We start from the raw sequence: 21,105 nt of genomic DNA on the forward strand, positions 1-21,105 counted from the left end.
ACTCTTTCCTCTCGCTCTCTCTATGGCAACCATTTTTTAAATTAGCTTTTTGTCTACTCTTCCATAGAAATAGACAAGAGATTCCAGTCTCAACTCTTATTTTTAATTTTAGTAGTACTCATGACTAAGATGTATTACAGGGAAAGGCTACAAAGCAAAATTGGCAAAGGGAAAAGCTGCATGGGGCAAAATCCAGAGGAAACCAGACCCAAGCTTCCAAGAGTCCTCTCCCAATAGAGTCACACAGGATGCCAAGTCTCAACTCTTATATAAAACTTTACTTGTTCTTTTCAAAATAAAAACTATCTTTATATTATATTATATATATATTATATCCATTTTTTTTTCAATTTTTTTCCATTAGCAGAACATTATGGAGTCCACTCCATAGTAGTATATGGATATTCCTCATTCCTACTGACAACTGCATAGCACTCCAATATGGAGATACCATGGTTTATTTAGACAGTGTCCTGTTGATGGACAACTGGTTTATTTCCAATCTTTTGCTATTTACAAAGTATGCCATAATGATTAGCCTTGTGTATACATCACTCATTTTTGCCAATGTATCTTTGTCTTAGATTTTTAGAAATGGGATTGCTGGGTCAAAGAATAGATACATAAGTCATTTTTACAGGACAGGGCCAAATTCCCTCCTACTATAGAAAACTTCTGAAATGATGCTACCAGCGATCCCCAATTCCTAGTAAATTGTCCCTTGAGTGCAATTTATAAGAATTATGGGATGTCACTTCCAAGATTAAATTACAAAAGACTGACTTCTGTTTTGCTCTCACACTCTCTATTTCTCTTGCTTGCCCTAATGAAGCAAGCTGCCATGTTGTATGTTGCCCTATGGAAAGGCCCATGTGGCAAAGAACTGAGGGCAGCCTCTGGCCAACAGCTAACAAGGAAGTGAGGCCTGCAGAGCAACAATTTGGTAAGTAACTGAATTCTGCAACAGCCATATGAGTGAGCTTGGAAGTGAAAATCCCTCCCCAAACTGAGTCTTGAGATGGCTGCAGGCCTGGCTGACACCTTGATTGCAGCCTTATGAGAGACCCTGAGCCAGATGACCCAGCAAACCTGCACCTGAAATCTCTACCCACAGAAAGTGAGATATTAAATGTGTTGTCTTAAGCTGTTAAATTTTGGCATAATTTCTCATGCAGCATTAGTTAACAGCTATACCTGCATCGGGGTTGTGCTATGTATACTCTTAACCATTAGATGTGTAGGTAAAGTAGAATGCTGATTAATTGATTAATGATGAGGTCAACTGATGAGGTCAGTTGGCCAATGGTCTTGAGCAGCATTGTGTGGGACTCTAGCTCTGGCTTTGCCCTGTTCTCCATTTCATCAGTGGTTTGGGGTGGCTCATCATGCACATGGTGGAAAAATACTCAGAACCAGAGGGTCCTCAACCAACTGAAACAATGACCAAATTGTTTGGATTGTCATATGAACTACTTATAAGCTTGACAACATGCTTTGTGGGGAACTACAGGGAGCTACAGAGGAGGCTGGGAGCCAGAAGGCCTTGCACCCCACTGCTATGAACAGGACCTCAGAGAGTGTCCTGGCCCCAAGCCAAGAATGGGATTAAGTTAGGGCTATCAGATGGCACAGAAGTAAACAGAGAAAGGTAAGGAATGATGTCTATCAAATCCCCCAAAAAGAGAAAAGGATTGCAAGGGAGTGAAGGGCATTTTCAATTATTATTCTTTGTCTATCCTCAAAAAATATTTCTTCGAAATACAGTGACTCAATAAGTCTGCATCTGCCTTTAGCAAGATCTCCAGAGGATTTGTGCCTATACTGAAGTTTGAGAAACTCTGGCCTATATAACTAAAGTAGAATTTTAATTTTTTATAGCAAGCACCTGTTCATGTACTACCTGTGCAATTAAAAGATGTTTTAGAGATGAGATTATAAGAAAATTGAAAAATCAGAGGGGAGATTGACCCACCTGGACTGGGTGGGAAGAATTTAGTTCACTGAGCCAGCCTGGAAGATGATATCCTGCCACATTCCTGAGAGCAGAGGAGCATGTGTCTGAATAAAAGACTCCTGAGAGTTAAGGCAGGAGAGGAAAAGGGGAGAGATCCAGAACAAGCCCTCCAGATTGAAAGTTCTATTTACGTTCATGAGCAGACAGCTGGCCATGGTAGAGCCTCATAACAGTGTGTAGAATGAAGGAAATGTTAAAGGATCTTAGATCTAGAAGTAACGACAGCAGAAATACTGCAAAAGACTGTCTGTCACTGGACTCACAATTCTAAGGACATCGTGACAGCAAGTAGGAAAAAAAGTAATTCTTCCAGCAATTACCAGCTTCTCCCTTTCTCAGTTCTTTTAGATAAGCCTCCAGCAAGAAGCTGATTTCCAGCTGCATGTAATAAAGAAAAGATTTTTTTCTTTTTTGTTATGTTAAATATAAGCAAATTGATTAAATACAAGACAGCGTCTGATTGCTAGTGATTCGGATGGTAAGGCAATGGCACCTGCAGATGATGGAGGAGGGGCAGGAGGGGGAGGAAGCCAATGCAGTGTCAGTCTGAGCCAAGGACACTCAAGGACTAAGCTCTGGAGGAGGAAGGATTTGATATCACTTCATCCAGCCTCAAGGTTTGTGAGTCCAGGATGGTAAGGGATGCCAGGAGTTGGCTGTGGACACAGAAGTAGAACCCAGGGCTTCCTTCTTTCTTCACCTTTTTTATCCCCTCCCATTTTTCTCTTCTCACTTCTCAGCTCTCCCTTCTGTCTGAGTACCTTTTTCAGTATGTATATTTTACTTCAATAAGAAGTAGGTTTGAGGACGGGGTTTACTTTTGTTTTTGTTGTTTTATATGGGTAAGTATTGAGTAAGTAGAAGGAAAATATTAGTGTAGGTTTTTTAAATGCAGGCAAGGAATGGGAATTTACACTGCAGGATGTGAGCTAAGCCATGGAAATTTAAGAAGGCTAATAAATGAAAGGGTTCTAATCAAAGAAGACTTCCAATAGGAGCTGAGCTTTCAGCCAGGCCTTAAAGAAGAAAAGAACCTTGGCAGGTGTAGTAGTTAAGCAATGACTTGGAGCTTGACTTGGAGCAGAGCACTCTAGCCATTGGCCTCATCCTCACCGTGGCACTACTAACCCCATGGAGGGACTCGGAGCTGGAGGAAGTGTGTATATGCTCACCTCCTATTCCAGCAGGGAAAGCCCCTCTCAGAGCCCATATTCTAGAGACTGACTACACAAATGGACAATGGCCAGGCCCTATGTGACAAAGCACTTTGACAGAACCCTTGGCAGTAAACGGTCTGGAAAGCCAAACCACAATCTCTGCAATAAATAATAGACCTAGAATAAGGACGATGTCAATGTCTGCCAGCTTCCTCCCAATCTCCAGCCACTCCTTCCTTTCTTCCAACTCGGGCCCAACCAGAGAAAGCCAAATATGCTCCCCAACCAATCACAGAGATGCCCCTCTTCTAGTCAGACCCCCCTTCAGGGTCCCAGGCAAACACTTGAAGCCTCCCTTTCTTCACCACAAAGCTTTCCCACTGCCTTCCTGCCTTTGAGTCCCTCCCTGCCAAATGCACATGAATATTGGCTGACTTTCTTGCAATTTCTGAATAAACAGTCTCTGTTTGTTCTCATTTGGGTGACCTTAGTTTATTTCCATATGTCCAAGAGAGAATCTGGCCACAAACTGAACATACACATGAAACCAACACCCAAATCAGGAGGTAGAGTCACCCCCTAGAATGCCCCTTGTGGTTCTATCCCTCCCAAAGGTAACCATTCTGACTTTGAACACCAGGGCTCAGTTGCTTGTTTCTGTACTTTTTATATGAACAGAAGCATATGGTGCGAACTTTTTTGTGTATACTGACTTCTTTTGCTCAGTGTCATGTCTGTGAAATGTGTCTTTGTGGTTGTGTGTAGCAATATGTTCATTCATATTCACGGCTATATGCTAGTATTCTACTCTGTGACTTTACCACAACTTACATATCCACTCTACTGTGGACAGACATGTGGGTTGATTTTAGTTTGAGGCTATCATGAACAGTGCAGTTAGAAACATTCATGGTAGATATAAGCTCGTTTCTGTTATAGTCCACATACCCAGGAGTGGAATTGCTGGGTCATAGGTTATGCATGTGTTCAGCTTTAGTAGGTACTGCATTTTCCAAAAGGTTATATACCTATTTACATTCCCCTAAAAGTTCATGAGAATTTCAGTTGTTCTATATTTTCATCAACATTTGATCTTATCAGACCCTTTCATTTTAGCTTTTCTTCTGAGTGTCTTCGTAAATTTATACTTAATAGTTTTCTTATTCCCTATAGGCTCTTTAGTGTTACTATTTTCCTAGATTGTTATAATTATTAATAGTATATAACTGATCAAAACAACACTCGTTTCTCTTCCTACCCCCACCCATGCTTCAGGAACACTCTTCTACACCAGGGGTCTCCAATCCTGGAGCCAGAAACCAGGTTGCACAGTAGGAGGGCAAGCGAGGCAAAGCTTCATCTATATTTGCAGCTGCTCCCCAGCTCTAGCATCATAGCTTCAGCTCCACTTCAGATCATCAGGCATTCAATTCCCATACGAGCACCAGTCCCTGGTGCCAAAAAGTTTGGGGACTGCTGCTCTAGACCATCACTATTGTATTGGAGACAATAGGTGGTAAAAAGGGACTCTTAGAGTCTTTGCTTTATGATTCTGGGTCTCCGAGCCCTTTTCTAGCACTCTGCGCACAGTAGGTACAAAATAAATTTTGTACAAATACATAAAATGATGATATGAAAGCCTGTTTGTCTCCACCACATTTCCTGAGCCATCCCCAACTATTGGAGGATATGCAAGTGTCTTCCTCATTTTAGGCCTTAGACCTGATACAGGAAAATCTTTTAATAAATAATGTCTGTTGAACAAACTGACCTCCAGAGGCCTGGCATTTTTAAGGCTTATGCTCTTTGCCCTGCCTCATACAGCCTCAGGCCATTGAGCCTACCACAAATACGATGATTGTAGTCATATTGTTATAACATCCCTGAGACTATATTAATTATATATTTCATGTTATTACACTATTATAGCAGGTGGTAGATCTTGGCACACTAGAAAGGGATGTATTAGTGTGAAATCTCACTTTAAAATTGGGTCTTGGGCTCCAGACACCCAATCAGCTATGGGTCATAGGCATAGAGAACAACCAGGTCTGGGGCTCAAAGGTCAGTTTTCCCTTGCATTGTCCCCGGCAGTCCTTCCTCCCATCCAATCTTGAGGACTAGCTGTAAATTGGGTCATAATGGTACCCCTTTCATAGGGACATTGTGAGACTTAAAGGAGTTAATATATATTTAAAGTGCTTAGCCAGGCACACAGTGGGCACACAGTGAAGCATAGGGTAAGTGGTAGCCCTTTTAGTTACTGCTGTTGTTAGCAGCAGCAGCAAAAAAAGGAATGAGTAATGCTGGGTGACCATGCCCAACAGTACATGTGACCTTCACGACCCTGGGCTATAGGAAAAAGAGCAGAAGGGTAAGCACAGGAGAATCGTGATTTTCATCTACAGAGAGTTATTGCCTCCAGCCCAGGTTAGAACAGGAACCCTGGACACTACTTTCCCGGGGGGTGAGATGGGGGTGGTGTATTCTTGGCCATCAGCTTTGTGGTTGCACTGGCAGAAAGCAAGGGCCTCAAGGCCTGGATGCCTCCATCCCTAGGAGACTCCCATGAGAGCAGGAGCCATGGTGTGGAATCTGAATCCAGCCCAGTGGCATTTCTGCCTGCTGGAAGGGGTCTGTCAGAGCCTAGAGGAGGCCCCTGGTGAAATGGGGCAAAGTGCCACAGAACATACCCATCAATTGTCACCTCTTTGGGACAGGGGCAGAAGCCAGACACTTCCAAGGAGCTTGTCAATGGAGGCACCCCGTTTGGTCCCCTCTTCCTAAGACAGGGACATCAGTGCTGCTCACACTCTGAACTGGTTCAAGTGGGATGTCACCCACAGAGACCAAGAAACCAAGAGGGGAATGCCTAATGCTGCCTTAGAGAAAATAGAGGGCTTTTGCCACAAAATCGTCCCCACCCAAGTCTGCCATTTGGTTTTCTGAACCCCTCACTCTCTTACAAAAGGAACCTATATAGAAAAAGGAATCGGACAGCAATGAACAAGACTGCCCCTCAGTCCATAATTATTGAAGCTGGTGGTGGGCACATAGGGGTTCTTATTTTATTTTTCTTATATATGTATTTCGTATATATTTTTTCCTATATTCTATTTTTGTGTGTGTTTGAAAGTTTGCCATAACAACAACAAAAATGTTTCTTAAAAGAAGCTATGAATATCCAAGGCCTGGCAGGGTAAAGGGCATATTCCTGATCTTTGACTAAAAATTTCTCTAAATCCGATTACACCTGAGCACATCCAGAAAGGAAATAAAGTGAGGTATGGCATTGGTCTGGCTTCAGTAGGTCATCAAGTAAGGTCCACTGTGTTTCCCAGGGAGAGAGAAGCATCGGCAGCTCTGGAGCTTTGAGAGAAATGTTTCAGCAGTAGAGAAGGTGGAAAGAGATTTATATGTATGTATCTTGGCTGCTAGTGAGTCTGACACAAGCCCAGGATGGCCCAGCCTTTAGCCCAAGGTAAAGTGTGCTTCCCCAAGTCTCTAAGTATAGGGGACTGGGACCAGCGCTGGAGGTGGAGGCCCTCCCTCTCCTCCTTGGGTTCTGGCCTCCATCACCCAGGCCATGGCTGTGAGGGTAACCTGGGCTCCCTCTTACATGCAACAACCTGCAGCTAAGAGCCACGCTCCAAACCCAGTAATCCCGAGATCTGACACATCTCATCAACCACCCTAAGCCCTCCCTTGGCCACAGGCCTCGATACACCAGCCAATTCCCAACCTTGCTTGAAGCTGGCATTTTAGAGAGGTCTTCAGGTTGACAATAGCCAAAAGACGGATGCCAGTCAATGAAAGCCAAGGCAAGGACTCTGGGTAGCATAGTTTGAAAAGTGCCGGGTAGGTCCCTGAACACTTTCTACACACCTTACCCAAAGGTATCTCCCACACATCTGGGAAGGTACACTTCACCTTGGGCTAAAGGCCGGGCTGGGGCCAGGAGCCTAGTGCCATCTTCTATACCGGTCACTGTGCTTGAAATCCCACCACTTAAATAGCATTCTTTGGGGTTACATGTTGCTTTCTTAAGACACTTTTTTCTAAAGATACCCTGGGAGGGAAACACATTAAAACTAGCACCTGTGTATGAATTGTTCACTGACCTGGGTAACTACGAGGGAGGTGGAAGCACAGAGGGCAGGTAAAGAGTAAAGGTGATGGAAGTTGTTCAGACAGCTTGTATAGGGACCACGCCTGGTTTCAAGGTACAGGTTATTGGGTTTGAAATGAGGGTCAAAGAGAAGTCCAGAGGTAGAGGTAATTAAAGGTAGAGGTTGCTGAAGTCCCCTAGTGCAGTGCAAAGAAAGATTGTAGCAGCCAAAACAGGGTGCAGAACCCTGCAGGCTGACAGCCTGTGGGTGGGCCATAGGTGACCTCTCACCACCTAATGTCTCCCCAGGGCTGTAGTCCCTACCCCTGTGGAGCCCAGAAGTGGAAGCAGCTCCTGAGGCTCCTGTGTGTGCCCCTTGTCCAGAGATGGCCACCTGAAAAGAACCCCCTATCCATCTGACTGCTGGGGGGTACTCCAGCCCGTACCCTGCACAGCTCCCCAGTGGATGTGCCTTTCTCTCCACTCCCCAACAAATCCCCAAAGCACAGGATAAAGTAAGGGGCAAATAAAAGTGGAGGAGGCAGTAGGCTCTGAGTCTAAAGATGTTGCAAAGTACTCCAGCCCCTCCAATTTGAATAGTGATAATAACATGTCTCCCACACTTAGTAAATTCCAGGAACCATTCAAAGATTTATGTAGATAAATTCATTTAATTCTCACAACAACACCAGGAGATAGATGATAGATAGATAGGTAGATATACATACTTATCTATTTACTTATTTAGCTGAAAAAATACAGGCACAGAGGTTAACGCCTTGCCTAAGAGCACGGAGCAAGAGAGAGGCAGAGTAGAATGCAGACCTCGGCCACCCTATACTACAGAGTTGTACCTTTACCCACTGGGCACTGTGCCTCTCCTGCCCTCATCTCTACCAGGCTGGACAGGGGAGAGGTGGGAGAAGCATTTAGTGGCTACCTGGTCTGGGCCAGTCACTTAACAAACACTTGTATGCTTCAATCTTAGAAGAACCCAGAGAAGGATGAGCTATAATACTCGTAGTCCACATGGGGAAGTAAGACCAGAGAAATCTGATCTTCTGCCCAGGCCACACAGCCCAGGAAGGGGTGGAGCTGAAAAACAAACTTTGGCCTGAGCTCTGTCCCAAAGGTCCCCTCCACAGCTCTCATAGGGATGGGAACCAGAAGAGAAGGAAAGGGAAAGGGGTGAGAAGGCTGGAAAGAAGCTCTGGAGGGTGTCCTCAGCACCAGCAGCTGCCTCAGGCTTCCCCAGGGTCCACAGGAACCTCCAGACCTCCTCCCCAGCCTTGCATGGGTGGAGAACCAAAGAGGCAGAGGACCATAAGCAGCTCCAGTGCTCTCCAGGGTGCTCTCCGGGGCAGTGGGCTCAGGCTGGGCCACTAGGAGTGAGGAGCAAGGTCCTGTGGGTCCCCTACCCCAGATATGCGCTGTCCACTGCCAGGGACCAGGGCAGGATGGGAGGCATTGCTGACTCCCTGCACCCTCCAGCAGCACCTACTGATTCGTGGGCTCGGGCAAACAGGGATAAGGCCTGGACGGAGGCACCTCCTCCAGAGGACAAGGGCAATAATCCAAATTGCTGGGTGGACAAAGTCTGGCACACGCAGGGCAGCCCAGGGCCCAGAAAGCTGAGAGAGCTGCAGAGTGCATGAGCTGGGACGAAAATGCTGCCTCCCAGGACTGTCAATGGTGGCGTGGCCTCCAGCCAGGCCTGTGGCCCCCTGGCTCCGCTCTGACCCAGCCTCCAGTGGGCAGGACCAGCTCCGTGGCTGGGGCTGGATGTACTGGGGAAGACAAGTGGCGGGGAGGACCAAGGTGCTTCACTGCAGTGGGCGCCGCCGGTATAGCATAGCCACGACTGCAGCCAGGAGCACCCCGGCCACAGCCACCCCAAGCCACGGAACCCAGGGGGGCGTCCCAACACACAGGGACTGCTTCTCTGCCTGGGGCTGCAGGGCAGAAGGTGGCCTGGGGCTGCCCTCTAGGAGGTCGGGGCTGGGAGCCTCAACCACATGCAACCTAAGGGCATCCACCGACACGTACTCATTCTCCTCTGGGGCGTTGTCAGGTCCTGCACCCAACGTGTCACTGTAGCTGATGGCAAGGTCCGCAGAGCAGCCAGAGAATGGCTGGCTACTCATGCAGGATTCCAGCCTGCCTGGCTTGCTCAGCTCTGGCTCCAAGCCCAAGCTGTCACAACTGCTGTCTGCATAAGGTGAGCTGCCTCCAGCGGTGGCACCTGTGGGCACTGGAGACACTGGAGTGTCCTGGTCAAGAAAGGAGAGTATGGATGGGACTGGAGATAGCAAGGGGACGAGCCAGGTTGGGCAGCCCCATTCCTTGGCCAGGGCATGAACTAACACCCTAACCCTGCAATTCCCAGCCCATAATGCCCATGAGGCCACCCTCTCTTGGGGATTCAAACCAGTGATGATGGTACAGGAAGGCAGTAGGGGAGGAGGAGACCCAGGCGCTACAACAGCACCAGCGGTGACCTCCTCCAGGGCAGCCATCTCCCTGCCTAGGAGCTTAGCCCCACCCCCTCAGAGCCCTTGGTGGTGTGTGGCCCCATTCTGCATCACATTTGGCCTGGGCCTTAGGGCCATGCAGTGGTTGGCCACAGTACCCAAGGGGCCCCCTGGACTTGGTTCTTCTGGGCAGACAGAAGTAATAAGATTAGATGTGCAGGCTTAGATGGGCAGCTCAGAAGCGGGGCACTGCTGGATCAGAGCGGCTACCCAGGCTGGACGGGCCAGGGCTGTTGTCTGTAAAACTCTGGTCATGGAGGGACAAGCTAAATATTCCAGTGGTGAAGAGCAAAGTGTTGAGGCAGACAAGCCACCCTGCTCTGCCCCTCACTGCTCCCTTATTTGCAAAATGGCACTGCAAACTTACCAGGGAGCTGTGAGCTCTAAATGGGTTAATAGATGTGACCAACGGGGGTGGCCCACCACGCCTGACCCTCCTGAGGTATCCACACTTAAGAGTTCTAATGGTTATTATTACTCTAAAGGGCATGGTGCAGGGTCTGGATGAGGCTGCTTCTCAGCTGTCCCTACACCTTCAAAAAGGCTCTGGACCAGCCCAGGCTGGAAACAGAATGAAAACTAGGAAGGGTCCAACCAAGGACAGGGCTAGGGAGGGGTCTGGATCACTACTAGAAGGGGTAAGGACTTACCTCCAGGCAACTGTTGCTGCTCCTAATGGTGGGTGCTGTGTTGGCAGGCACCTTGCTGGGCACTGTGCTCATGGGCATCCTGTGGTCAGACACCAAGCCAGTAGGCACCTTGGGTGGCACTGTGCCAGTACGCATTGAGTTGACAGGCAGTTTGGACGGTGCCGGACCGGTAAGCACATTAGTGGGCATTACACCAGGGGGCTTTGAGCTGGTGGGCAACTTGGAAGGAATTGTGCTGGTAAATGCAGAGTGGGAGGGCACCTTGGAGGGTGCCGTGCTGGTGGTCATAGAGTTGGTGGGCACCCCTGCCCCAGTGGAAGAGATAGCAGCCTTAGCCTGGTCACCAGCACCCCTTGCAGAGGCCAAGCCAGTGGAGGAGGTGGAGGAAGTGCCAGTAGACAGAACTGACACTGGGGGGCCAGGCAAGCAGCTTGCCCTGGGGGCGGAACGGGCCAGCGGCTGGAAGGAGACAGTCGGAGACACAGGCCCACCAGGTGATGCGAGGCTGGAAACGCGGCCTGCAGGTGGCAAAACAAAAGGGGAAACACAGACCCACAGGAGTGTTACCTGAAAATCACAGTCTCCCTGGGATCAGAGGGCTAGAGAAGGGTCCCTCTGCTCCTACTCACACCACCTCTATGGCATCAAGGCCTCTCAACCTCCTACCTGCGGAGAAGTCTCCACAGTCCCTTTGGTTACTGCTCCCAGGCCTGAAGTTTCAATAGCTGCAGGAACATCCTTGGGCCTGTCTATCCTGAGTCCTTGACCTATAGCCCAAGGCTGTTCTCTCACAAGAATGAAATAGTCTGTCTCCCTAATAATTTCTAGGAGCTTAAAGATCATTATTAATTATCTGCTCTGCTTTTTCTTCTCCTGCCTGACACACACACATACACACACACACACACCCCTTTCCTCCTGTGTCTGCCTTTTCCAGCTTCTCCTTAGTCTGGTGGAATCCTGGATTCTCCGTCCACCGCCCTCTTTCCTCCTCACCCCACCCACAGCAGGAGCAATCCTAAACCAGGAAAAGGAGCAGTAGGATGGCTCAAACAGAATAGCTCACACCAGTCATGTGGCCCCAGAGGCTCTGCCAACCCTCAGTGTGTGCAAATCTCCTAGGAGGCCTAAGGGTTTAGGGTGGGTTCTGTGCAGAGACAAAGCCACTCCTAGGAGGAGAGCCTACCCTGGGGGAAGCAGGAGGGAGCAGGTAGTGACAGTCCATAAAGATAGTTCTATCAGGATTCTCCATGGAACTCTGAGAATGCGCACACCAGGCCGTATGGCTGACAAGGCCATGAGTGATTCTGATGTGCCCCCCACCCCAAACCTAACAGCACAGGATCTCACGGGACCTGTGTATATACGCATCCTGAAACTGAAGTGTCCTTTGCCTACCAGGTCCACAGAGGCATTTCCTAAAAGGTATTTTGTGGCGAACTGACATTGCAAAATGCCAATGGGTACTTGGGGCATAGTTTTGGAGTGACAGGAGTATGGAACACTGAGATGACTTCTCTGAGCCTTAACTGCTCATGTGCCTTGTGGCTGTCCCAGGGGCACTGAGGGCTGGCTGACACCAGTGCCACGTGGAACACAGTTTGGGAAATAGTGGTACAGAGAGATGCCAGCCTGGGGGTCATAGTGGGCAGCTCTATATTCCTGGGGGGGAGCACTGAGGTCTGGTATGGGGTTCCAGGCCCTTGGCTGATGAAGACCAACCTTCCCCTGGAGGCTGGGCAGTTTTAGTGATTTGCTGAGAGCTACAGACCCCTCTAGTAGGTAGGGCACTACCTAAGGGCTCCCCTGCAAACAGTATTCTTTCTGCACTGTCCTCCAGGTGCTGGCAGATCCCTATAGAGTCTCTTTGGTAGAGTGCAGAAGTGGCCCTAATTCTCTTCTACCTGTATCCACACTTTCTGCAATGTGACTTTGTCAGTCCTCTTCTCTAGGGATGGAGTCTATGTCCCTATTCCTTGACTCTGGGCTGTCCTGTGACTTGCTTTGGCCCACAGAATGAAGCAGAAGAAACACTGTGCCAGTTTTGAGCCTATGCCCCAGGATCCCCCTCTTTCTCAGAACTCTGCTTCGTTTCCATGAAATGGACTTGTCTGCTGGAGGATGAGACTCATGGAAGAGAACCAAGGTACCCCAGCCAACAGCTATAGGCAGAGCTTATGTTTACACTAGTGTGTACATAAGAGAGAAAGCAGCCGAGATCTGAACTGCCTAGCTGAACCAGCCCAAATTGCTGACCCACAGAATCATGAGCCAAATAAACAGTCGTATTTTAAGCTACTAAGTTTGGGGGACTGTTTGTTACACAGTAAATGCTAACCAATATACTCTTTAAGGAACTGGGTTGTTCCCTGGGGTGAACTCCCTTTATTTCCACCCTAGCCTCCTGTCCAAAGAAGCCAGAGAGGCAACTCTAATCCTCACCCTAACTGAGAGGTCAGAGAGGCCCTGTAACTCCAAGTTCCGCACATACCTGCTGTGTCGGTACTGCTTGGTTCTGTGTCCTTCTCCTGAGGCCCACTGGAGGTCATAGGGCTGAGGGCTGCCATGTTAGAGGAGGGCTCCAGGGAGCCACTGGGCCTTCTCAGTACAGCCTCAGAGCTGGGTGTCTGCGGGGCCTTCTTTGAACTCTGCAAAAGGGAAAATGTGAATAAGGCAGTTGTTTCTTTCTCCCAGGATCTGACAAAGGGCAGCTTATATTTGTGGGGCAGCTCCTACAGGCCTCGGCCGATGCCATGGAGCACAGAAAAAAAGGAAGGCCTTGCCTTGGCTTTGGTCATTGCCAGACCTTTTGAACCCACCTCATAGACCCCACATACTCATCCCCTGGGGAGTCCCTATCCATCTGTCCCTATCCATCTGGCCCTAAGGGGGAAAGGTCCCCCTTTCTAAGGCCATTGCACAGACCCCTTGCTTGGGCTTTCCAGTCCATGGTTTGGTGTCTCCAGGACACCCATTGCTGACTCATCATATCTCAATAGAATCAGTCACTTTTCCCCCAAACTTCACTTTCCTAGGAATAACTACAGCTCCACCATGCAAAAGGGAAAATGTGAATAAGGCAGTTGTTTCTCCCAGGATCTGACAAAGGGCAGCTTATATTTGTGGGGCAGCTCCTACAGGCCTCAGCCGATGCCATGGATCACAGGAAACAAGGAAGGCCTTGCCTTGGCTTTGGTCATTGCCAGACCCTTTGAACCCACCTCATAGACTCCACATACCCATCCCCTGGGGAGTCCCTATCCATCTGTCCCTATCCATCTGGCCCTAAGGGGGAAAGGTCCCCCTTTCTAAGGCCATTGCACAGACCCCTTTCTTGGGCTTTCCAGTCCATGGTTTGGTGTCTCCAGGACACCCATTGCTGACTCATCATATCTCAATAGAATCAGTCACTTTTCCCCCAAACTTCACTTTCCTAGGAATAACTACAGCTCCACCATCCACCCACTGCCCATCGCCTCCTGCTCCTTTACTCCCCGCCCATCTGGTCAATCCCTGGTCCCTCGACAACACACATGCACCATTGCAAAGACCTCACAGCTAGATGACAAGAGGGTTCGGGCTGCCACAGGCTGAGCAACAGTCTGGGAGCTGGTCTGAGGCAGATCCTCACTGGGGAAGCCCTGGGGTTCTGAGCAGAGATTGGGCACAACTTATGGGGGGCAGGAGAGGAGTTCTGGAAGGTTGGGTGGGCAGAAGCGGGCAGACGGCAACACAAAAGCAGGGGACAGAGGTAGGTTACGAGGACGCACCTCTCCCATGGACTCTGGCAACTGGGTGTCCTGAACAGGCATGGGGTAACTTGACTCCTCGTTTCTGTAGCTGTTCTTGGGGACACTGAGGGCCAAAGCGGGTGTAGAGGATCCTGGGGCCTCAGCAGCAACTGACGGCGGCTCCAGTGGGGCTTGGGAGTGGTTCTGGTTCACTGGAGGACAAAGACGTAGCGATGTCAAGGTGGAATCAGGGGTATTCCTAGTGACAGGAGAGGCCTGGGTGCTCTTGGACCTCCAGTGCCATGGCTATCAGCCCCCCAACAGCTCCAAATGCTGTCCTGATATAGGGTGCACTCCTCAGAAAAGACAAACTTCATTGAGTGGGAGGCAGGAGTGTAAGGGAGAAAGGAGTTAGGGAAGATGAGGAGAGGAAGGCAAAGTGGGGTGGGGCGTGGGGTACCTCACTGTCCTCTCACCATCCAGACTGGGTCAGCAGTCACCATTTCTCTGTCCCCAGGCATTCTGGAACCTAGCAGCTTTCTCCAACTCCTCGTGGGCAGCCGTCGCCACTAACTGACTCCTGAGCTGATGCTGCCCCCTCAGCCTCTCCACTTTGCCCCTGCCACCCACCCCTGGCCCCACTATGACCACGTGTACTCAGGGGATCACTATTAATCTCCACATGTGAAAGAAGGGAGGGAGGGAAGGAACATAGCGAAAACTGACAGAAGACAAACAGAGGGATATTCTAAGGCTGTAAACCTAGGCAGGGCCTCAGGAGTGGTTTTTAGTCTGAAATATAAATAGAGCTGGCTTGAATTTTCTTCCTGTCTCGGTCCCTCAGACCCTGACCTCACAAAAACCCATCTGGACACTTGGCCAGGCAGGGAGCACTGAGGGGAGCTGAGGGGTAACTGGGCAGCTGAGGGGGCTCTAGGGGAAATCAGGGGAGGGGCAGAGTGAGGGGAAAGGAAAAAAGCATGAGTGAGAAAAGGGAGACAGTGAAGGGAGGGAAAGGAGAGAGAGGAATGGAGAGAAGGTGAACTGAGGGAGAAGAAACAGGAAGAAGTGAGAAAAGGGATGGGAAGCAAACGTCACGGCCATAAAAATGAGAGGAGGCCCCATTTGCTGAGCAGAAGGAGGTGCCCAGCCCCAGCTAAGCAGTCGACATGCCATTGTCCCATGGTACTGACTGCGGCCCTATGAGGTAGATGTTGCCCTTAGCTCTGTTTTACAGAGGAAAAGACCGAAGCTCAAGGAAATTAAGGGAATTGGCAAAGGGACACGGCTAATAAGTGGCTAAGGAGGGATCTACACCCGAGTTTGTCTGCTGCCCAGGGGTGATGGGGGGAAGGGTGGCAGAGGAAGGGAGGAGATACAGGGATGAGGGGACAGAGAGAGTGGAAGCCAGGGGAACAGACAGGGGTTCCAGGAGGAGGGCCATGGCAGGAGGCTTACAGGGCAGGTTCCTCTGATAGACTTGGGCCACTTCGTCAGCGAGACTGGCCAGCTCACAGGCCCTCAGTGCCCGGATGAGGGATTCCACCCAGCCGCTCCGCCGCTGAAGGCTGTTAAAGAGTTCCCAGATGGTGTTCCGGTTGCCCCTGTGATCGTAGCAGGCCCGCAGTAGGTCCTGGAAGACACAGCCCCATCTCCCTGCTCAAGCCAAGTTGCCCTGGTCCCTCTCCCACTCAGGAGGGGACAGCTGCAAAGAGAGGCACCAAGCAGCTATAAGGAAGAGGCAGCCATCTGAAATTGGGTCAGAGCCCAGGACAAGACTAGAGTTTGAGTTCAAGTTTAAAGGCAGCTACCAGGAAAGAGGCAGCTACTAGGCTCTCCAGCTCAGAGCTTTGTGTGAATTATCTTTTTTAATGCAATTATTACGCCTACTCTGCTGATGAGGAAACTGAGGCTTTGCAGAAAAGGTAGCAAAGATCCTACAGCAGTGGGGCAGGAATCCAAACCCAGTTAGTCTGATGCCAAAGTCTTGAGTTGGTTTATCCAGCCCCCAATACAAAAGAAAGGCCTTGGATTAGCAAAGGAGGAAAAGGTGTGTCAGAAACAGCAGATGAAGGGGGTGGGGTGGGGGGGTTAAGGAAAAGAGAAGAGGCCAACCATAAGAAACAGGGAGGATGAGGGACTGGGGCCATTCTGAGACAATGAAGTAGCTGCAGAGTTTTTAGATCCACCTGAATTCCCACATACAAACAAGCAACCAGATAGCAGAATAAAACCCACAGAAAATATTTACAGAAGAACACGGTGATGGAGTATCTCCACAAACCCCAAAATACAAGGGGAAATGGTCCAAACCCCATCAGCCACAGACCTGCATGCTAAAGGCATCTGTGGAGAGGAAGCAGAGGAGAACAGGGGGTTTCAGTCTGAGAACAGCAAAAATGGGAAGGGTCTGGCCCACTTCACTAGGGGCCCACAGCAAGTTCTGAGGAGGCTAAGGTGGCCTGGCACCCATGAACTCTCAAAACTGAACCTTGGGCTCCCTAGCAGGACAGGGTCCTGCAATAAAGAGAATATAATCAAAACTGAGCCAGAACCAGGACAAGCAAGATGAAGAAAAAGAAGGTTCCCAAAAAAGTGGGTGAGGAGCCCAGAGTCCGGAAATCTCAGGCAGCTGGCGCCATAATGTTGAACGTTACAACAAAACAACACCAGAGGGAGCTCAAGAAAGTCGGAAAGGCCACCCTGAACCACACTTCATTCTGAATGTTAGAAAAGCAGCAAGGACAGGAAGTGGGTACAGATGAGGAAGGATGGGGTTGGCTCTGGCTTGTGTGAAGCTCTGAATTCCACAGCCCTCCCCCCAAGTCTGGCTGTCTGTCTGTCATGCCCTGGCTCACCTGGTCACTTGCTGTGAGGCAAGACAGGTAAGGTAGAATCTCCAGAACATGAATACGGTAAAAATTTCGGTAATGGTGGCGGATATACTCAAAAGTCTTGTCCTCGGCAAACGTCATCACTGTCCAGGTTCTGAGGTAACAGAGGGCTCAGGCCCGTGGATGGACTGAGAGAAGGGGAAAAAAGACTGGAAGAAAACAGACCACACATGCAACAGGGTTGGACGTGGGGTTGGACAAAACACAATTCTTTCTTTCTCAAATGTTTGGAATTTTGGCTTCTCTCTTTAACCATCCTATTTTAGTGTTGCCTGAGTCTCAGAGACCCTCAAAGAATTTACTTAAAAGCAAATCGATGACCAAAAAGAAAATCATTTCCAGAAGAGTTAGGGCCCACTTCTGCCCTGCAAGTTGGTCAGTGTTGGGGAGAGTCTGGCTCCCTGCCATTGTCCCCAGGTCCGTATGTGCCCCTTAGCCACTGATAAAAAGAAGGCTACACCTAGAAGGGCTGCTTCTTTGAGGTACACTGGGGAAAAAAAAGAAGCAGCAGCCCAATGTAATAATAGGACCTATCCTATTTTATAGGTGAAGAAAATGAAGCATTAAGAAAGGGGACTTGATAGTGGAAGTGTAAAAAACTGAGGTCTTCGGGATCCAGGATCAGGTTCTTTCCAGAACATTATGCAGACCCACCATTAAAGCTTGATACATATACATGTTCTTAGGGTAGGAAGCTGAGATCCACAGCCCTGAACTCACTGTTGACCTGGGGCAAATTAAATCTTTTCCAGGCTTGTTCTTAACACCTAAAATGGCTCGAGAGCTTGTTTTGACAATATAGTTCTGTCTTATAAGCTTAAAGTTTACAAGTGCCTCAAATATAAGCAATTACTGCCAGGCACTTATGTAACACTTACCACAATTTGCAATTATAGATGCATTTGTTTGCTTATTTCTTATTTGCTTCCCCACAGGGAAGACCTGCAGGGAATAAGAGAGACAAGATCTCCGCCATCATCCAATTTATATTCTATTGGGGTGGGACAGATAACAAATCAGTAAACATATACATAAATAAGAATCCTGGATAGTAATAAAAGTTACAAAGAAAAAAAACAGCATAATGAGACAGAACCCCTGGAGAAGGGCATGTTGCTTAGACTGAGATAGTCAGGGCAGCCTTTCTGATTGGCCACATTTGAGCTGAGCTGTTCTTGACTGTGAGAAGATTGGTGTTTCTGGCAGAGGGCACAGCAAGTAAGAAGTCCTAAGGTGAGAAACAGGCTTGGCATGTTTGAAGAACAGAAAGCAGGTCAGGGTGGTCCAGGTTTAGAAAGCTAGGGGGAGGGGCAGAGATCAAGGTCAAGGAGGTGGGAGGAGCCACTTGTGTAAGAAAGGACGGTTATGTTTTATTGGGAGTGAAATGGGGAGCTACTGGAGGGTTCTGAGCAGGGAAGGGAGAGGATTTCTGTTGAAGACCTCTCTGGTGGTTGTGAGGAGCTTGGACTGTGGAGGGAGCAGGATGGAAGTAGGGAGACAAGTCAGCAGGCCACAGTAAGGGTCAGACACATAATAGGTATGGCTGGGATGGTAACCTTGAAGGTGGGGAGAGGTGGTTGAATTCTTGGTGTTCTGTAAATTTTGGAGGTGAGGGAGGGAGAAGACTCAAGGATAGGCCCTGGGTGAGTGGATGAATAGTGCCGTTTAGCCAGCCAGAGAATCCAGGGGAGGAGCCATGGCACATAGGGGACTCTAGAGCTCCATTTTGAACAAGTGAAGCTTGAGATGCTATTGGATCCAAGTGGGTTTTCAAGGAGGGAAAGGGGCAGAGGAGAGAAGGCCTGGCTGGAGTAGAAATGTAGGTGTCAGCCTTGAGTGAGACTTTCAGGAGACAGTGCTGCAGAAAGTACCAAAGAGCTACTGAGGCCACCGGTCCCTTGCCATAGGGGAAACCAGGCAGCAGTCCTGTCTACCAACTCCACAGCATCACGTTGCACGGCTTGCTCTGCCACCCACTAGCCGCTACATTTCCAGTGGGGCAAGCACTAATGACAGAGGTCAAGAGGATCGAGGAGGTGGGGCAGGGGTCCTCCAAGGCTTCAGGAGATGAGCAAAGAACTGTGTGGATCCTTTTCTCCTTCCCTCCCATGGCATCCAGAGAGGTATCAAGAGACATACATTCTTCTGCATTCAAGCCTCAGCCCTTAAGGCACAGAGTTTGGGGAGAAGGGGTTATGATATGGTCTCACCAAAAGGAAAAGAAGCCCGTATTTGTTCACATTTATTGAGGATCCACTATAGGCAGGCACATCCTAAATTTTTTTCATTTAATCCTTGCCACAAATCCATGAGAGAAGTGATGCCATGTTGCACAGCTGATCAGTGGCCCTGACAGGATTTGAACCCAGGATGTGTTGCCTCATTGCAGCTCACCATACACCTTGCAGAGCATAGAGGCCCCTGCAGCAAATGAGACTCACACAGTCCCTTCTTCAAGCTCAAGGAGGGGCCAAGGTCACTGCCTGAGTGAGGGAGGTCGCTGGTTGAGGGTGAGCCTGGGAGGATGCAACATTCAGTCCCTTTTCTTATGAGAAATGGAAATTTTTCAGACAGGTCTGAAGACCTTCTAACCGTGCCCTCCACAGCAGCGCGGTTCTCAGGTCGCTGACTCCCCTTCCAAAGGTTTTGGGGGCTCCACAGCATGTATACAGAGAACTTCGTTTTTGTTTTTATTTTTATCAGTGTTTTCCTGGCACCTCTTTCCAGCCTCAGAGAATATGGGAGACGGAGTGTTCCCGATCCATGCGCTGAGGAGTTTCCGACTAGTGTGTTTGAGAACTATCGACCGGCGTGGGAGGGGCGAGGCCTCACAGCCTCGGCTCCGATTCCTGAATTCCTGGATTCCTGGATTCCTGGGCCAGACCCAAACCCGCGGAGGGCGGAGAGACTGTTCTTATGAGCAAGTGTCACCACCGACAATTGTCAAGACCTAGGAGGGAGCTGTACTCCTTCTACCCCCAGGCGCGATCGCCTCGGCCCAAGGTTGGCGCACCCTGGCTAGGCCTCGCCCAGGGGTCACCCTGGGCCTGAGGGCGGCAGGAAGAGCTCAGCGGCCCGGCGCCCGCCTCCTTTCCGCCCAACAGCACACGCAGCGGGAGCAGACGCCCCGCACCGCCCACCTCGCCCAGCACCGCCCATCTCCCGACCTCCCGGTGCTGCATGTGGCGCGAGGAGCCCTAGCTGCCCCGACCCGAAGTGTCTTAGGGCCCTCTCTTCTCGAGCCTCGCGCGTCCAGTCTCCTCCCGGCCCCCCCGCATGCCCCAGATCTCGTGCGCTCTGGCAGACTCCGAGTCCCACTTGGGTTCTACCGCCGCGGGCCACCTTCCCAAAAGGCGTCCGTGCGCCCTGAGCCCAGAGGACCTAGCGCCCGGGGAGCCAATCTTACCTCCCGTAGCCACGACCGACCCGGCGACCTGCAGACAGCCTCGGACCTCCACCTACAGCCCGGAACCCTCCCCGGCTAGGAGGGAGGGACCTGGAGAGGGCCGTGGGGCCATTGGCCAGATGGCAGGGGCGGGACTTCGCGCCCCCCCGCCCCCAGTGGGCGGTGGGGGAGATCACTGGCCTACATTTAGGACCCCGGACTCCTGGATCTGCGCTCCGAACGGACCTAGTTTCCTGCAAGGGTGCGATGGAACAGATTATTTTCTTTAATTGTTCGGTGGAGAACTTTCAAGCGAAGTTCAGGGTCGGGCTAGAAACCAAATGGTAGCAGACCTCGGAGTCTGTGATGGGCTCGGTTCCCACCCTCCTTACGCAAGGTAACCCCTCCTCCCACTAAGTAATTTGAGAAGTGAGGGGCTCTATGTCCTTCGTTCCTGGGCTCCCAGGACCTGGCACAGTTAGTACTCAATAAATGTCGGGTGACTCACAAAGTTTACAAGGGTGCAAGTGCCCAGCCAGGCGATGCGCATGCTGGACCTGAGGAAGCAGGATCCCCGTGCAGAGCGTGGGCACCAAGGTTGGCTCTTAGGGCACGCTGGGTGTGGACCTTGAATG

The 21,105-nt window shown here is 49.9% G+C and overlaps 1 protein-coding gene and 1 long non-coding RNA gene across 9 annotated transcripts; one reads left to right on the forward strand and one right to left on the reverse strand.

Moving 5' to 3' along the window:
- The first annotated feature begins 865 nt into the window (after positions 1 to 865).
- Positions 866 to 12,758, forward strand: LOC112470947. Its single transcript, XR_003043092.1, has 2 exons — positions 866 to 943; positions 12,476 to 12,758. It is a non-coding gene; the product is annotated as an uncharacterized LOC112470947 (long non-coding RNA).
- MAVS (mitochondrial antiviral signaling protein) lies at positions 938 to 20,649 on the reverse strand. 8 transcript variants are annotated; one of them, XM_025039697.1, is made up of 8 exons: positions 20,492 to 20,570; positions 17,964 to 18,027; positions 17,050 to 17,213; positions 15,650 to 15,824; positions 14,231 to 14,403; positions 12,952 to 13,108; positions 10,461 to 10,978; positions 5,480 to 9,549 (listed from the first exon to the last, which is right to left on the reverse strand). In XM_025039697.1, exons 3-8 carry the CDS (start codon positions 17,164 to 17,166, stop codon positions 9,103 to 9,105), a joined length of 1,587 nt encoding a protein of 528 aa, XP_024895465.1. In that variant the 5' UTR covers positions 17,167 to 17,213; positions 17,964 to 18,027; positions 20,492 to 20,570; the 3' UTR covers positions 5,480 to 9,102. The 8 variants fall into 8 exon arrangements, with proteins under 8 accessions (XP_024895466.1, XP_024895467.1, XP_024895465.1 ...); XM_015596982.2 differs by having other exon boundaries at positions 17,964 to 18,076; positions 20,492 to 20,561; XM_025039696.1 differs by having other exon boundaries at positions 5,481 to 9,549; positions 17,050 to 17,234; positions 20,492 to 20,576.
- Between the last annotated feature and the right edge of the window lie 456 nt (positions 20,650 to 21,105).

Source organism: Pteropus alecto, unplaced genomic scaffold (assembly GCF_000325575.1).
Source record: "Pteropus alecto unplaced genomic scaffold, ASM32557v1 scaffold45, whole genome shotgun sequence".
Taxonomy (NCBI): domain Eukaryota; kingdom Metazoa; phylum Chordata; class Mammalia; order Chiroptera; family Pteropodidae; genus Pteropus; species Pteropus alecto.

Excerpts from the sequence above, each read along its gene's own strand:
- MAVS (XM_015596981.2), bottom strand. The coding sequence starts at position 17,166 with ATGACGTTTGCCGAGGACAAGACTTTTGAGTATATCCGCCACCATTAC. Across the intron at positions 14,404-15,649 it reads CTATCAGAGGAACCTGCCCT|TGAACCAGAACCACTCCCAA; the intron begins GTAAGCCTCCTG and ends TTTGTCCTCCAG. Across the intron at positions 10,979-12,951 it reads AAGCAGTACCGACACAGCAG|GCCGCGTTTCCAGCCTCGCA; the intron begins GTATGTGCGGAA and ends TGCCACCTGCAG.